Genomic DNA, 18,097 nt, shown 5'->3' with positions numbered 1-18,097 from the left:
GATCCTGCAGGGGCTCACATAAGAAGAGGTGAGACAAAATAAAAAATGAGCCGGGAGGGTGGCTGGAGCTGTGGGGAGATATACAACAATATCTTCATGTGAACATATCAATTGAATATAAAAAATATATATAAGAACGTTGAAGGTATTGTGACCTTGCTCTACTTTGACACATCAGTCATCCAATCACGCAACGAGCGTCTGTCACCCTCAGTCAGATGCTCTGCTGCTGCTCCAGGGAAGTCAACGCGGAAAGGGTTAAAATAAGGGGGAGGACGCCAAATGACTGCAAGTCACTTGTGCGGATGAGAGGAAAGAGAAGCGTAGAAGAAGTCCAAGAACTGGTGAATGCTCAGGATGCTGGGGGTAAGAAGGGCTGCCAGGAATGTGGATTTTCCTGGAATGAGTGCACATCTCTTGCCATTCTTTCAGCATGTTATTCCTTTCCGGAGTGTTCAGCCGTGCTGCTGCTCTCTGACTGATCTCGTATGCTGAGTGCACGGGGGCTCAGCTCAAATCGTGAATGTGCATGAGTGAGACGGCACTTCGGTGGCGACTCCTGGCACACTGTTAGGACGTGAAAGTAGCAGAAAACTGTGGTTCCCCCCAAAATGAATTTGAGCAATGGTGAAACTTCGACTGTCAGTGGACAGAACAGAAATGGTGCAAGTGGCAGCTGGGAAGATACCAAAAGACTTGTGAAGCCCTCCACTCCGACTAGGAAACCTCAACCAGTGAGTATACTTTCAATGTCTTACGCTGTTCATTTTTCAATCTTTAATTTCCCTTTTCTCCGGTCGCTAAACAAACTGGAAAATTTCATTGCTTTTGACATTTCAAAAAGCCTGCATGGGTTATTTTACAATCTGCAAAGATAAGAAAAGACAGAAGCCTTTGATTTGAATTTGTGGGTAAAACAAAGGCATATCAACAATATCACAATCGGGCCTTCCCGTGCCTTCGTACTGCTAACAATAAGATTAAGAATAAGAAGTGTTTTCTTCATCCACCCACCCTTCAGCTGTTTTACAACCGGTGGCTGCATCCACATAAAAAAGTACAACTTACATCCCTTGTTGCAAGATGCATCACATCATCTCAGTTACACATCTGGAGTTAAAATACCATCTTATATGGATGTATAAAAGATTCTTCTATCTATCGATTGTATCATGTGTATCTAAATGTCCTTATTCACATCAAGTTGAAACAAGCCAACTCAAACGCCAAACTGTTTTCTTTAAGCCGAGTCAATAAATAAAATAAACTGTTAACTGTGTGTTAGGCATTATGGTGTGTGTCCTTGCAGTGGGAATGAAGTGTTTTGTATCACTGTCACCTTGTCTCTGCCAGCTCTGGAACAACAAACGACTCTTGCCCATAGTGGGAAGTGCTAGAAATGCTGCAGTAGGCCTACTCTGTCACAACGTTTCAGCCACTACTGCTTAAGGCTTGAATCTTGTACTCAGTAGGGCTCGCGCTACAATTAGTTAATATAGAGTTGACCAGTGGTGGGAAGTCCAAATACTTCATGACTGTACTTAAGTAGATGTTTCATGGAGCTGTACTTTTTACTTTTACTCCCTCCATTTGGAAACATATCTGCACTTTTTACTTCTTACTTTGTCAAAATAGGCTCATTCTTTTTTTCTAACTTCCACGAAGTACAAAAGACAAATAGCGAGAGGTAAAGTCAAGCGCTTTAAAGTAAAGTCTTGATTGAATGACATGTGGGTGTCTTATAAGGTAGAAAACAGGAACCGGGGAGCATTAACAATGAAATCAACAGATTAGCAGAAGCAAGATATTCCCCGTCCATGGTCTTATTTAAGAGAATGAGTTGATGTTGTCAGGTGCAAGAATGACTCGTGGTGAATGTTTTATCTCGCGCCAGCCTAAAAACCACCAGCGTGTGGTGTCCCGCAATTCTCTGTGTCATCTGAAAAACAAAAATATATACATACAAGTAAGATGTATTCTTTCAGTTATGTTTTTGTCATTAGCACTGGCGTTGTTCAAGGATTAGGATGAGTATTATTGTCAGACCAACACCCACATTTACACATGATATGGCACTCGGGTGTTGGAACGGTGGGTGACCGGTTTGCACATCTGCCTCACAGTTCAAATCAGGCCTCGCCTGTCTGGAGTTTGCATGTTCTCCCTGTGCCTGTGTGGGTTTTCTCCGGGTACTCCGGTTTCCTCCCGCATCCCAAAAACACGCGTGGTAGTTGGATTGAAGACTCTAAATTGCCCGGAGGTGTGAATGTGATTGCGACTGGTTGTTTGTTTTTATGTGCACTGCGATTGGCTGGCGACCAGTTCAGGGTGTACCCCCGCCTCTCGCCCGAAGATAGCTGGGATAGGCTTCAACACGACCCCAGTGAGGATAAACGGTACAGAAAATGGATGGATGGATGGCACTTAGGCCACCTCTGCAGTTGACAACTCAGAAAAAGACTCATGCGCTCTGCCACTTCTCAGCCCAAACCCGAGAACGCCATCACCATCGCCGTGTCATCGCGGGTGCTCTTCAACATGGAGCGGGAGCAGCAGATCTACGAGCGACAAGGCATGGAGGAGTATCTCAAGTACCAGCTGGAGCATGAAAGCGAGCCTTTCAGTCCTGGCCCTGCCTTCTCCTTTGTCAAGGTCAGAGAAAGCCCAGCAGAGTACAATGCAGCTAAATGACTGGCGACTGTTTGTCAGGTCAAACGCAGACTGATGTGTTTAGGGCGGGAATCACAAAGTAAGTCATCATATGAGACTACCGTCATGCATACCTGTAAGTGTAACACAACACTATACAGTGATTGTGCGACAGTACTGTAAAAATGTACAAATTATTAGCAACAATATGTAATAATTTGAGAGTGAAGCAACATCTAACTCACTTACATGAGAGACTACTTACTGTACGTCGATGTTTTTACTTTCCGGATGTGTGGTACACAGATGAACAGGCAAGCCAAACTCTGAGTCAGGGGATTTAACGACTTATTGAAATATCAGCAACAAATGACTATGATAAAATACAGTATGCTGCATTGAGCGTCAAAGTTGAATATAAAATGCAAACAGGGACATAAACATCTGTTAAATCGCTAGCTAAATCTCGTTTTTTTTTATTTGCAAGCTAACAAACTTATCATCTCACAATATACATCAATAAACATGCCCAAAAATGTACACTATATCATGAATTTACAGCCATTGCCAAATTGCTGTAGCCACAATCAGTGCCAAACAAAATAGAATGTCGCTATCTAGTGGTCTACAGTGGAATTGCACCTAAAAACAAGCACAGGAGGCAGAACATCAGTGGCATGCAAAGAAAGCTCCGGTGCTGACCGGGGCACAGAGATGAATTTTATGCCCCCAGAAAACTAATCGTCGAGGAGGAGTGGGGAGCTGGCTGAATCGAAGTCTTGGAAACCAGTCGTTGACGGGCCACACCAAATGGTGTCGCGGGGCACATCTGGTCCCTGGGCCTTGAGTTTGACAGCTGTGACCAGGTGGAATAGAGACCTCATTGAGAAATTAGCACCTTTTTAATCTTACAATTAAATAGCGAGCCCTGACTATCATCGTATGGTGCAGATACAACAAATTTGGGGTGCCGCTCAATAATTATTGAGTTTGTGTTATCAAGAATAATAATAAAAAAAAAAAAAAGAATAGAAAATATATGATACACCACAAAAATTCTTTCAAACAAGACTGAGTTATGCAGTGCAAATGGGAGTAAGGCACACTGTGTTGAAGTGCGAGGGGAATGCACCTGTTTGGATTAGAATAACAACATTCACCACTGGTGGAATGACAATTCAGTCAACACAAATATGCTGAGCCCTCGCAGAGTGTTTGAACATGCTGCTTCGTGCATGTGGGGGTGGCGAATGAATAATAAGGATTAAAGAGCAAACAGAAACGTGCAGCCCCCCCGCCTGTGATTCAGACGTTTGGATATTATTTTCAATTGAATGTGTCCTTGGTCATGTTCCCAGGCTCTGGAGGCTGTCAACAATCGACTGCGTGAGCTTTATCCGCAGAGCGAGGAGCTGTTTGACGTGGTGCTCGTGACAAACAACCACGCGTACGTGGGCCTCCGACTCATCAATACCATCAATCATCATCGTGAGTTACACGACACACACTATACGGTACGCACGCAGCAATAAGAGGATGATTCTACCTTTCCTTTTACAACTCCAATTCCAATGCAGTTGGGACGTTGTGTTAAACATAAATAAAAACAGAATACAATGATTTGCAAATCATGTTCAACCTATATTTCATTGAATACACTACAAAGACAAGATATTTAATGTTCAAACTGATAAACTTGATTGTTTTTAGCAAATAATCATTAACTTAGAATTTTATGGCTGCAACACGTTCCAAAAAAGCTGGGACAGGTAGCAAGAAAGACAGAGAAAGTTGAGGAATGCTCATCAAATACCTGTTTGGAACATCCCACAGGTGAACAGGCTCATTGGGAACAGGTGGGCGCCATGATTGGGTATAAAAGGAGCTTCCCTGAATTGCTCAGTCGTTCACAAGCAAAGATGGGGCGAGGCTCACCTCTCTGTGAACAAGTGCGTGAGAAAATAGTCGAACAGTTTAAGGACAATGTTCCTCAACGTACAATTGCAAGGAATTTAGGGATTTCATCATCTACGGTCCATAATATCATCCAAAGGTCCAGAGAATCTGGAGAAATCACTGCATGTAAGCGGCAAGGCCGAAAACCAACATTGAATGCCCGTGACCTTCCATCCCTCAGGCGGCACTGCATCAAAAACCGACATCAATGTGTAAAGGATATCACCACAAGTCTGTATAGACCTTATTGTTTTCAAACCTTATTAATAACAGTGGTTCACTTTTATTCCGCTGGAACTGATTATTTTATCTATCTGATTCATGATCTCACAAGACTAACAAAATGAGACCAACCTGTTGACCAGCATCACACCTTTATGAGGGGTGGTCTAGAACCTGACCCAGGATTACCTCTCAAACACACTCCTGAAACTATCTCACACACACTGTTGAATTTTTTATTTTTTTGCTCACGCATACCACTGTAACGCTCTCACACATCATACTGAAATACAGTTGTGTTTGAGCAGTGTGTATGAGAGCATTTCGGTAGTGTGTAATAAAGCGTTTCAATACGTGTGAGAGTGTTTAGTGTGTGAGACGTTTTCAGTAAACAATGTCCATTCTGTCTTGATTGTCTTTCAGACTTACTGATCGAGCGCTTTTGTATGACTGGAGGAAACAGTCCTATAGGTTACTTGAAAGCCTACCACACAAACTTGTACCTTTCTGCTGATTCTGCCAAGGTGCGAGAAGCTCTGGAAGAAGGTCAGTGCAAGTAGCATTTTACTTGCATCCTCTAATACACACATTTGAATAGCCAGTGACAATAGAAGTGTGTCTGTGTGTGTGTGTGTGTCAGGGATTGCAGCGGCCACCATGTTCACCCCAGAGAAGATGACGGAAGTGTCGGAGACTCAGCTTCGCGTCGCTTTTGACGGCGACGCTGTCCTCTTCTCAGACGAGTCGGAACGCATTTTCAAGGCCCACGGACTGGACAAGTTCTTTGAACACGAAAAGGCTCATGAGAACAAGCCTCTGGACCATGTACAGTATACACACAGTGAATGTTGATGGGTAACAGGTTCTTAAGTACAAATAGAAGTCATAGTTGCAGGGTTGCTCGTGAGTATAGGTTGAGTGCAAATAATATAGCACCACTTTAACCAAATGCTGTTTATAGCCATTTACTGTAGAAGGAAGGAACTTCTTTGGTTTCTCAAAATGGGGGCCACACATTTCCATATACAACAGTAAAACCATAATATAACTCCTCCTACCCAATCAGAGAAGAAAGGTCACGATAATTATGAAAATGTTATACTAACTCTTTGTGTTGCTATGTCAATCCAATCTACCCAGGGCCTTCAGAATCAGTAGTGCTAAACTATATTAGTAATTCGATTGCTCCTTAAGAAATAGATTTCACATTCTCCTCACAAGGCACACAATACTGTCAGCATTCTGAAATGCTCCAGTTTATGTAGGTGGCACAATTGCATGTTGTTATACTGTTTTTGTACGCACTACTCACAAAGTTATTTGAAATTTCAGGATGAGTCGAAAGTGCACTTTAAATTTTACAAGAGAACTTGATTTGACTTTATCTATGCTTTTGAATGCAGTTCTGCTGCAGTTTAGGTTGACCTGAAATTTCACCCGAATGCCCGCTATCTCTAACTTGTTGTGTGCAATGTATTATTGATGGTTTCTAGAACTGCGACGTGATAATTATAGTATTAAGATCAGAATCGGAATCATCTTTATTTGCCAAGTATGTCCAAAAACACACAAGGACTTTGTCTCCGGTAGTTGGAGCCGCTCTAGTACGACAACAGACAGTCAATTGACAGAGAACACTTTGGAGACATAAAGACATTGACAAACAAAACAAAAAAAAACAGTCACTGAGCAGTAAAGGGTTGCTAGTTATCTGGTAATGGCGGTACATTTATTTCTTTACTTTTGACAATTGTGCAAAAAGATGCAGTCCTCTAGCACTTCGAGCAGTTCGAATGACTAATATTGCAATAGTCCGGTGCAATGAACATTGAGCAAAGGGCGCCGAGACTTCAAAGAGTGTATGCGGTTTAAAATGACGAGTAGTGCGATCATCTGGGACAATGTTGGTAGTGCAAATGTTGCAGATACTCCTCAGTCAGTGTGCAAGTGGGGCAGATGCTACTCTGGCATGAGTGGCCAGTATTGGTCAACAACAGATATGCAAATAGTGCAGCATGGTGAGACAACCACAGTGAGTGCACGAGTAATGTGAAACTGTCCTTTTCAAATCTGCAGTAGAAGGTATTCAAGTTAGCATTCAAGATAGATGGAATACATCTGAAAAAGTCCCTCCTGAAGACCCAAGTACCAAAATGATTACACTGTCCTCTTCCATCTTGCTGCAGGGCCCACTGAAAGGCTTCCTGGAGGCTTTGGGAAAACTACAAAGCAAGTTTTTTGACAAAGGCCTGCGCATGGACTGCCCTATCCGCACATACCTGGTGACCGCTCGCAGTGCCGCCAGCTCCGGTACCAGAGCCTTAAAAACTCTACGGTCGTGGGGCCTGGAGATTGACGAGGCTCTCTTCTTAGCAGGGGCGCCCAAGGGACCCATGCTGGAGAAGATCAGGCCGCACATTTTTTTCGACGACCAGATGTTTCACGTGGAAGGGGCGGCCGAGCTTGGCACGGTGGCCTGTCACGTTCCCTATGGCATTGCGCAGAGAGCTGCAAAGAAATGACTTCTTGAACACTTTGATGGAGAAACTGCTTCGGCATGATGGTGGATCTGCTCCAGAATGTAGAAGTTATTTAAGAAAACCTATGCTAATGTGGATTCAAATCATTGCACATGACAAAAATGTGATTTCATGTCAGAATTGTCAGAATCTATAACACGTTTTTTTGTTTAAACTTAATGTAAATTTGTTAAATGTCATAGTCATTTTGTGGATTTTTATTTTGCTCTTGCATGTTAGTGGCATGTTGTTCATGTGGTTGATTGTATTTTACCATGACTAATTTGGTATGTTGTGAAATAAAATAAAAAACATGAATATATAGTTGTCTCATTAAAATGGAACACATTTTGTATATTATTATCAACACCTCATTTCTGCTCATTGTCTCCCCTCATCGTTTTGACCTTTACCTGCCTTTCATCAGCAAAATGAAACATGCTAATCTGCCACAGACTATTACGACAGCAATCATGAACTTGATCTTTTTTCAGTAATATCATCTGCTGGGAAAAAGACAAAATTTGTTCAAGACGTTTTTGTTTGCAGTACTAAAACAGGTTTTAAAAGCTTTGTTCCCTCACCACATGGGCAGACCAAGCAAACGTTTCTAGTAGAAAAGGAAGGATAATCGTGCAGTTAGTAGTAAATAGTCTTGGGGGGCAGAAATTCCAATTCCAACGGTCCAATTGTGATTATGATCATCATTATTAAATGTTAATGACTATTGTATAATAAGTGTATGTTTTTAATACAGTATTATGTAGCCTGTGTATTATCTATGAAAACACTACAAAATGTCAATATAGTACAAATGTTTCACTCAACTGAGTCATTTATGGCGACAGACACCGACTGACTCCTACTGGGTTAGCATTTTTCATTATTTTCTGCTGGTTCCTATGGTGTCCACAAAGACAGGACACCTCCCGTCACAAACAATGAGTCACAGCCAGGCAATGAATATAAAAATGAAGCAATTCCATAAAACTATTAAAGGAAAGGAGCCCGTGAGTCTCTTGGATCCCACTTGTCGTGGTAATTGTATGACAGCCTCTTGACATTTTGCTTTGAGCTTTGAAAATACAGGCAGATACTGAGGATGATGAATGTGCCTGCTTTATATTTGCTCAGAGAAGGATTCATGTGAATTGTACTATTCTTGTTTGACATTACAGTATAATTACGTTTCATTGTATTCGCTCCATATGTGTGAAAGGTTGTTTATCCTGTGATTAACAGGTGAACAGTCCAGGGCGTATCCCGCTTACCCGCCTAAAGCAGCTGGGATAAACTCCACTTCCCTATGACCCTAAAGAAAATAATTAAAATAGCAAATGAACTGCTGTCAATACTGAGGTTTTATTGACTTAGGGAAGATACATATTCTTATGATATCATTGCCATAATATGAGATAGTATCCATTCAGCAAAAAGGTTTGGCCTCAGACAATTGCAGCGATGATTCCTGCCACAGTTCCTCCTGCACCGGCCACAGCTGCAGAGGCGGCACCTGACAAACCAGCCATACCTACAACAAAGCCGAGGGGACGGAAACAATGCATTATTTATCTACTTTGTTTCTCATTTTCTTTGACTGGGTGCAGCTGCAAAGTCTTTAAAAGTATTAATACTCAGTGTGGATGTGATTAATTTACAATGTAATTACTATTGCCCCTTTGTAGGTTGCAGTGGAAATGTGTTTCGAAAGCGTGGGTACACACATACCAATGGTGGGGCATAAGTTTAAGACTTTTGCTGGCACGATCATTGGATGTCTCCTCTAAGCAATTATCCCGTGGTCCTAGACCGAAAACAATTAGGACCAATATTTACAAATCTTTACGTGCGGGGTCAACACTGACTTCGACCGAGCCACGTGAGCCTGTGACTGTGATGTGAAATGGGCCTCGCAAAAAAAAATAATACTTCTTGAACCCCATTCTATTTAGAGGGCGAGACGAACATTACCAAGTGAAACAAGCGGCAGGAATATATGTGTTTTTTTTTTGTATACAATGTAAAAATAAATGAAGAGCGCTTTGAAAGAAAGAAAGTACTTTTGGCCTGACCATGAAAACAGTGAATAGATGAGTTTTCAGCAAATAATAGAGGATAGGTTCCAAATCAAAAATATGCAAATACGTACGTGAATCAGAGAGTATGCGGGCTAACACTGGAATGGTATTTCAATAGGAAAACTGATTTGATATAAAACAAAATTTTTATTTTATTTAAAAAATGTTTAATAAGGAAAGCCTTATTGAAATAAATAATCTCCTTTACAAGAGGGTTCTTGTCCAGGACAACAAGTAGTGTTTTTTTTTTTTTTTTTTTTTATAAATGTCATTTGGTCTTTGTTTATAAAATGCTTTTATTCATGTAGAGCACATTGAGTTACATTGTGTATGAAATGCGCTATATCAATAAATTTGTCTTGCCTCGTCATAGAACACAAAAAAACAGAAACACACAAAAAACAGAAATGAATAAAAAGGAAGCTCACCATATGAATGAGTTAATTGAGAATTCAATTTCCAAGTCAAGGTACCACTGTATTGTTACATTAGTACCTCTCTGACAGTCTAAATCAGAGCTGTGCATTATTATCTTTGTAAAGGCAGCTCGAGCTGTGTATGACCACTTGACTGCATTGCAATACATATTTTAAAATAATAAATTTGAGGACTTTTTTTTTTTTGTCCTCCCCGCGAAATTTCAACTGATCCATGCACAAAATACAGAAACATGGTTAGAGCGTCTGCCTCACAGTTCTGAGGACCGTGGTTCAATCCCCGGCCCCGCCTGTGTGGAGTTTGCATGTTCTCCCCGTGCCTGCGTGGGTTTTCTCCGGGCACTCCGGTTTCCTCCCACATCCCAAAAACACGCGTGGTAAGTTAATTGAAGACTCCAAATTGCCCATAGGTGTGAGTGCAAAGCGTTGTTTATATACGCCCGCTCTGCGACTGGCTGGCGACCAGTTCAGGGTGTACCCCGCCTCTCGCCCGCAGTCAGCTGCGATCAAGTTATTTTACTTGTCCGCAAATCATTGAATGGATTAGTTCCTGAATATGTCAAAGAAAGGTTAATGGGACCCAGTTGGACTCTGACTCAAGTCAGATACTGGCTAAGCTAATATGGTGAAGCAACATTGAGCTTGTACGATGCGTACAAATAGAAGAAGTTGCAAACATTCCTTTGAAGCATTTTCACATCTCTAGTTGCACTGGACGTTCTTAATAATAATAATAATAATAAAATAGAACGCTGTCTTTTCAAAGTATCGTTGCATCGGCCGTTGCGGTTGCGGTTGCTGCGCCTTACCCACAGACTGCAAGACGGCCACCGCGCTGCCTGCCGCCACCCCTCCTCCGTTGGCGACGGCTGCGGCTGACATCATGCCCGCGGCGTAGGAGCCCGCTGCGATTCCCACAGAAGTGAAGCCGAGGGCCCCCAAGGCGACCGGAGCCAGAACCACCGAACCGGCTGGACCCAAAGTCAAGTGAAGCGCATTAGTCAAGCCAAAACCCGCAACTACTTGCGCCAGTCAAAGAGCTCATTTCTTAAACATCTTACTTGCGCCCGCAGCAACCGCAATGTACGTCACTGAAACGCAAAACACAACAACGCTCAGACGGTTAAGTCCATCGTCATTTCGTATCAGTTCCCGTGACGATGAACGAGGGCGAAGCTACTCACACAATCCCATCGTGTAGTGTTTTGTCGCGTCGTTGGCCGCAGAGATTTGCTGCAACGTTGCCTGGCTCGGCTTTATTTATACACTCGCGTGAGGTTTCGATTCCGGACAAACGAAAATGACTCGGATGGGACAAAAGAGGGCGTGCTCGGAACAGTACGGAATCGGATTTGGGCCGAAAAGATTCACACCCCAAAAAAATAAAAGAAAGAAAGAAAGAAAGAAAACAAAAAGACAAACAATGGAGGCTGCTCCCAAGAAAGGAAAAAAAAGGTCAACGGTTGATGTTTCCTTTGAAAATGGGCTATTAGTGAGGAAATACCCCACATCATACCGACACTATGACGTCACAATCGTAGTACCTGTTTCCAAAAACAGGTGACACCAGGTAAGGTTAGTTGCCATGGCAGCAATCTCGTTGACCGGGTTCTCTTAAAATGCGTACGTCACCAGGTTATAGCGACAGTAATAATTCATGTGTGTTGGAATCCAAATGTGAACCAAACATTTAATGAACATGAAAAAAGCTTTAAGCATAAATAAACATAGATAATGATGTCTAATGTAGTATTTGTGGTGTAATGCATGGGCACATTGTAACAAGCAGTGAATAAAATGTTCCCTTGGGAATTAGTAAAGTAAAAAAACATAAAAAATTCCACCTTTACCATAATCCTGAGCCTTGGGCGAAGGAAGTAGCACTGCTTTCTTACAGGATGAATGTACTTTGATGTAACAAATACTAAGCATGTATCTGAAAGCATAATGGCTGCCCCATTTCACTTCGCCCACTTAATTCATTTGGGGGACAAGCCCAGTGTTGGCACTGGGCAACCTTGACCTCATTGAACTCAAGAAAGCTGGATTTTGACTATCCATCCATCCGTCCGTTTTCTGTACCGCTTCTCCTCACAAGGGCCGCGGGCGTGCCGGAGCCTATCCCAGCTATCTTCGGGCGAGAGGCGGGGTACACCCGGAAGTGGTCTGCAGCCAATTGCAGGGCACATTTAAACAACCGACCATTCGCACTCACATACTCATTAGAGTTTTGGTGCAAAAAAAAAACCCAAACTTAAAATATAACACACTGTACTTTTTTTCTCGGTGTGATGCTGCAAAGGAGGAAAACGTGTCCACTGTGTTTTATTACTCAAGCATTATTGGGTCCCTTGATAGGTGCTATATTAATCTAAATGCTTATTATTTGGTGACATGTCTTTGCCATTGATTGGTCATGGGATGCAATATCTTGCAATACCTGTTCATTGTTCCTGTTGGTGCATTTGCGAATGAGAGGCAAAGCATTCTGGGATTTGTAATATTAGTGGTGCATGCACTATATACTGGCGGGCCAGCTCTAATACACATTTGATATGGTCTTGCAGGCCAAATATAATGACACGTACGCAGAGCAGCCGCATTAAAAAGCTGTAGGACGCGACCGAAGGTCCAAGTGTCAAAAACATGGCCTGCCACCTCCGGTTCAAAGCATAATCCTGCGTGAATGTTATGTTGAAGAGTCTTACAACATGTAATAAAGATTCTTGCCACACAAATAGGAGTCTTGTTCTTTACTTGTGGATGTTCACACAAGAATTACACATTTTACATTTTCTTCAGCAACACAATTCCAATTGAGTTGAGAAAAAAATTGCATTCCTTGTAATGATTACAGGCCATTTGAAATGGCGGACAAGGTTTAGAAGGATCCATTTTGAGGACTCAGAACAGTGACATCACACGGCCAGCAGTGGGTGCGGCAGCAGGGCTGGAAACTAAAATGAGACGTGACACATTAGAATTTAGAGTTCAAACTTCTGACACTGACAGCTGAAGACATTTCTGCAGGGATCACCACTAACTACTACTAACGCAGGAACAGGCCAAAGAACGTTATACGGTACACCCCCTCTATATCGCGGTTCAGAAGTTGCAGCCCCAGCGTACGCATTTCTAATTGCCACATCTATTTTTAGTTGTGGATTCCCCTGCTGGTCGCCAGCCAATCGTAGGGCGCACATAAACAAACAACCATTCGCACTCACATTCACACCTACGGACAATTCCCTTTGGGTCTTGCCGTTTATAACCATTAAAGAGTAAATGTGGCGTCTGGTTGAATATATTACGCATTTGAAATAAATGTCTTTTAGTGATATCGTGATAGACTGATAATCGTGGTCGCGGTATATGAAGTTTCATATGGTTTGACTATAGTCACTCAATGCTTACTTGCTGCTGCTGGTGGTGCTGGTGGTGGTGCTGCAGGCTGGATAGAAGTGATCAGGTTGAGGTTCGGGTTCACATCATAACCAATCGTGGTCCTGGCAGGGGATGGATGGAGCATAGCGCCTACAGTGTCCAAACGTGCAAGTTAGTAGTCCTTACATTTTTTTTTACAGGTAAGTATATATGTAAGAATAAAATAAAGCAAATCTTACTGGCTGCAACAGATAAACTGCCTGATGAAACAAACAAAACAAAAAAGGGCATGGTGAAGTGTATTCATTTGACTTCAGCTATATTGTTTTTATGTGGCACAATATTCACCATTTTCATTCCAAAGTTACTCATAATGTTACTGCGAGTCACCACGTCTGTGGAGTCATTGTTGGGGATCTGCTGCGACACATTTTCAGAGTACATTTCCATTCGCTAGCCACGCCCCTCAAAACTCACACACTCAAGTCGTGACGCACTTTCAAACGCCGTCGAAAGAATAACAGCGAACTGACGTTCAATTCAGCAATCAAATGATTTACAGCCTATTTGAAATGTTGTCAAATGCGTGACTTACCTCCCATGTCGTCTTCGTCTTGTTTTCTCTTCTCGTCGTTTTGCTCAAATGCGGAGCTGCTGTCTTTTTGCTTTTATTCGGGTGGGCGACCGATGTCTTCCTCCGCTCTGATTGGTTGCACATATGCGGGGGAACTTGCTAAAACCGAAAGTGAAAGTTTACACAGAAGGTCAAAGTTCTACTCTAGTTGAACGTATACAAGCAATGAAAAGGTACTTCCCCCCTAGAATGTTTGTTAAAGGGAATTATATTTGCCATAAGAATGCATCTTAATACAATAATTGAAATACTGCTTTGTTATCAGTTCCAAGTGCAGTCTTTTTAAAATGTTTAAAAAAAAAAAGACTAGTGAACACTTGCAGGTTTTTTGCAATCAGGACATTATACACACATCCAAAACTGATTTGTTAGAAAGCACTATTCCCCCTATAAAACTCTCTGGACAGAACACTACGACAAACATCCCCTCAATGTAAACATCAACACTTCCGGTATGTTGGAAATTCCACTGTCCTTTCTTCCCTTCCTTCCTCCTTCCTGTCTTGTTTTGCTCAATGACTTCTGCCGGAGCTTTTTCGTTTTTTTGACCAATGAACCCCAGGCTGTGACTATATGGATTTCAGAAGTCATTGTTACCAATAAAGTAAGAAAGGATATTTCTTAATTGCATATGCACATATGGTCTTATCAGACCAACACATTTCATGTTGCTTGCAGAAGTTTTTTTTTTCACATTTGATATGGTCTTGCAGGCCAAATATAATGACATATATGACATAGAGTATCCACCCATCCGTAACGCTTTATTCTCACGCCGGTGTGCCGGAGCTAACAAGCCGATCCCAGCTAACTGTGGGCGAGAGGCGGGGTTCACCCCCTGAACATGGAGCACTCACCCTTTAGTTGTCAAAAGTGAACTGCAGTAGAATACTTGCGTTCATGTGGATGTGAGTCAGTAGCGGTGAGAAGGGAGATACAATACATACAATTACAAACAGATTGATAGATGCGCACGAACGCCACTGTCGGCGGCGCTCCCTCCAGTTTCAGGTGATACTGTAACATACATAGGGTCCGCCACTGCGCCCCAGTACTTTAACCCACGCATTGAGTCATTCCAGACAGCTCATACGGACGGGCCTTTCCTGAATTACGGAAACCCAATCAACGACTGGTGTTTTCATTTTGAAACGCAAATCGTAGTTTTTCCACAAAGCTATCCTGTTATCCCCATCATCATCATCATCATTAAAATGAATAAATAAATAGACTCTCATATACATGGATGGCTACAATCAATCATGTAACATTCTTAAAGCATTTTATGGTATAGCCTAGATAACCATATGTCTATCTGCAGTTCTAAACAGGGTTACGCTTTGTGCCTTCGTCAGTTCACATTTAAGCAGATGCCCTGGATTCTTCCCCAACATGACCTTATCAGCCTCCACCACTGGTGTTCTTTCCTTTGGGTTGATTTTAACAGAAGTATTTATAGACAAAGGTTAAATAGTTGTAATACTTCAGATTGGACCTTTCGTCTCTAGCTCAAAACAGATGTGAGAATACTTTCAGAGCCTTGTGTCGGTGAACTGCAACATGCACAGCAACTAAAGCCTTGCACACAAACGAGGGGAATTCATTTATTCAGTCAAATTTCAATATAAGAAAAAAAAAAACTAACATCTTGACATTACTGAAATACAAATGCATCCTAAATTTCAATGCACACCAGCATCATGCCATAAAGAGTGTAACGGATCATTTATAATAGTGGATGGATTTTAGGTGTCGAGGACTCAGAAGAGCGCCATCACTAAGCCTGCGACAGGCGCGGCAGCAGCGCTCGCACCAGCTGAACCTAAAATGAGAGGTCACAGTTTAGAATTTAGAGCAGGTCAAACAATCATATCTGGACAGACATTTTTCAGCACTACAGTCATGAATTGTACTGGCTCTTCTGCCATTCTATATTGGAATGTTGGTTTATAATCCATACATCCACTTTCTATAGCACTTGTCTTCATGAGGGTCACAGGTGAAATGGAGCCTGTCCCAACTGACTTTGGTCGAGAGGAGGGCTACACCATGGAATGTTTGTAAGACAATCACAGGGTGCAGACCCCCCCCCCCCCAAAAAAAAACAGTTACACCTATGGATAATCTAGGGTCTTCAATTAACCTAACATCCAGGTTTTTGGAATGTGAGAAGCAACTGAGCACACATGCGTGGGGGAACACCAAAGTCCACACATGAAAGCTGGAGCTAAGATTTGAACCCAGGAGGTGTTAACCACTAGTTCCCCATGGTGCCTTGTGAATATGTATGAAATAAGAGATTTCACTGGACAACAATTTTTGTAGAGTTAGGTCTGACAGCTGTTTTGAAATTTTTGGGTGCGGAATCCAAAACTAATCTCAGGTTTTCTCTATCACGTCACCTTTTATTTTATTTTTTTTATCAAAGTGAGAACAAAGGAAATATATACCCATGTAAATAAAACATTAAGATGGAATAGTTACAAGCTTTAAAAACGAAAAAAAAAAAAAACGAAATGGAACGTACAACGGTATGCCCATGGTTCCAAGGTTAAGAGAAAATCGAGCACAAATACTCTTCAAGCCTACTATGCTAGCTTTCTGTTTGCAGATATTGATAGTACAGGACCTATTGGGAGCTGCACACAACTCTCACCACACTGTCTCAATTGTGACTGCACAAACAAGTTGCCACGTAGCTGTAGAGGAGTCCAAGTCGTAATCAGCTGGCACGTGTTACTACAGCTAATCAGTGGAATTTTGCTTATCTGGAGGGTAAGGTGTGGAGAGAAAAACTTGACGTGCTAGAAAAAAACTGATTGCAATTTTGGAATCAGCATGCCAATTTTAGTTTTAATCAGTATAGAAATTAACAGATTTTCTTTTCCAAATTGTTCCCCAGTGTTATTTATACAGTACCTGCTGCTGCTGCTGTGCCTGTCAGCACTCCAGCGTTAACCACAGCAGTCACTCCCACCGCAGCGGAGTAACCAATCGTGGCAATAGCAACAGGTGCAAAAATCAAAACCCCTCCTGCACAAAAGCAAGAAAACACTAATAGTGAAAGTCAAATAAACAAAATATTTCACCACCTTTATTATTCCAAGACAAATATTGTACATTAAAAAAAAATATAAATAAATAAATTAAATAAAAATCCTTCTCCCAAACAAAGATGTATAAACGAACAACATCCTTTTTGTATCTGTATGTGATGCTGCTCTGTTTTTGTTAAAGTACCATTTGTTTAAAGGTTTGGAATTACCGCAACTCTAATGTTAATTTCTGTTAGCCGTATCATGGAGTTTCACATCTTCGCTCTTTCGGTTTGCCGACTTCTGTGTTTAGTTGAACATTTTGGGGGACAACTATCACCAAGGTATTTTTTTTTAACGAACTTAGTTCAAAATTGTGACTTTATGAACTGAATTAGTTCATTTTTGGAACGGTGAACTGAACTTTGAACTAGTTCACATAATTAAAAAAAAAAAAAAACTTTCCCAACACTGCTTTCACCATCGAATCTTATTAGAAGCGATTAACATAATTTTTGGACCAATTAAGTGAAATCGGATTATATCCTGCTGCACGTGTCTCTCTGCACACTGGTTGGTAATTGCTGCACTCATACATTAACATACAAAGACTGGAAGACAGTAACAATCCAAAACAATCCAGTAAATGAGTATCTGTTCCTCTTGGTGTGAAGTAATTCTTACCTGCTGCGCCCGCTGCGCCTGCTGCGACAGCCAGTGCTGTAACTGAAACACAAAAGAGGGCAGCTTTCATTTGGATAGAAAATGCACTTTTAGTCCAACACTCATTTGTCATGTCTGATGATTTGGATTGGTTCACTGCTTGGAACATATTGCACTAGATACTCATTTTATACGAGAAAAAAAAAATGCAAATAGGAAACAGATTAGTCATGGAATAAATATTTTCAGCAGCGTTTTAATGTGCTTACTGCAATTGATGTTTACATATTGTATGCGGAAAGAGCAATTGTTAAAATACGCATTCCTCCATTTATTTCAATAACACACATTGGTATAACACAAATGCAGTTGCTCACGGAAAAGGTGACTTGTTACAAAGTACCTTTGATGCATTACTACCACTGCCGTTAATAAAACAATTTCAGGCAGGGCCCTGTAATCGCAAAGTGAATTATCGGTCATGTAAAACGACTAGATTGTAAAGGTAAGTGAGTATTTT

The 18,097-nt window shown here is 41.6% G+C and overlaps 2 protein-coding genes and 1 long non-coding RNA gene across 5 annotated transcripts; 1 reads left to right on the top strand and 2 right to left on the bottom strand.

Annotated features, from left to right (window-relative positions):
* The first annotated feature begins 225 nt into the window (after positions 1-225).
* Positions 226-7,737, top strand: LOC133412392 (cytosolic 5'-nucleotidase 1A-like). Of its 2 annotated transcripts, XM_061695544.1 has the most exons (6): positions 227-734; positions 2,485-2,652; positions 4,008-4,137; positions 5,251-5,373; positions 5,468-5,652; positions 7,014-7,735. In XM_061695544.1, the coding sequence occupies exons 1-6, from the start codon at positions 612-614 to the stop codon at positions 7,347-7,349; spliced, it is 1,065 nt and encodes a 354-aa protein (XP_061551528.1). In that variant the 5' UTR covers positions 227-611; the 3' UTR covers positions 7,350-7,735. The 2 variants fall into 2 exon arrangements, with proteins under 2 accessions (XP_061551529.1, XP_061551528.1); XM_061695545.1 differs by lacking the exon at positions 2,485-2,652 and having other exon boundaries at positions 226-734; positions 7,014-7,737.
* A 952-nt stretch (positions 7,738-8,689) lies between these two features.
* Positions 8,690-17,683, bottom strand: LOC133413046 (interferon alpha-inducible protein 27-like protein 2B). Its single transcript, XM_061696929.1, has 8 exons — positions 17,599-17,683; positions 16,799-16,912; positions 13,276-13,312; positions 11,378-11,405; positions 11,046-11,115; positions 10,923-10,952; positions 10,671-10,832; positions 8,690-8,877 (listed from the first exon to the last, which is right to left on the bottom strand). Exons 1-8 carry the CDS (start codon positions 17,666-17,668, stop codon positions 8,792-8,794), a joined length of 597 nt encoding a protein of 198 aa, XP_061552913.1. The 5' UTR covers positions 17,669-17,683; the 3' UTR covers positions 8,690-8,791.
* LOC133412393 (uncharacterized) lies at positions 12,600-14,085 on the bottom strand. 2 transcript variants are annotated; one of them, XR_009769758.1, is made up of 5 exons: positions 13,841-14,085; positions 13,594-13,665; positions 13,485-13,505; positions 13,276-13,395; positions 12,600-12,818 (listed from the first exon to the last, which is right to left on the bottom strand). It is a non-coding gene; the product is annotated as an uncharacterized LOC133412393 (long non-coding RNA). The 2 variants fall into 2 exon arrangements; XR_009769757.1 differs by having other exon boundaries at positions 13,594-13,662; positions 13,841-14,071.
* Positions 17,684-18,097: the final 414 nt, after the last annotated feature.

Source organism: Phycodurus eques, chromosome 14 (assembly GCF_024500275.1).
Source record: "Phycodurus eques isolate BA_2022a chromosome 14, UOR_Pequ_1.1, whole genome shotgun sequence".
NCBI lineage: Eukaryota > Metazoa > Chordata > Actinopteri > Syngnathiformes > Syngnathidae > Phycodurus > Phycodurus eques.
Note: the sequence above shows the minus strand (reverse complement) of the source record. Positions and strands in the feature narration are given on the sequence as shown.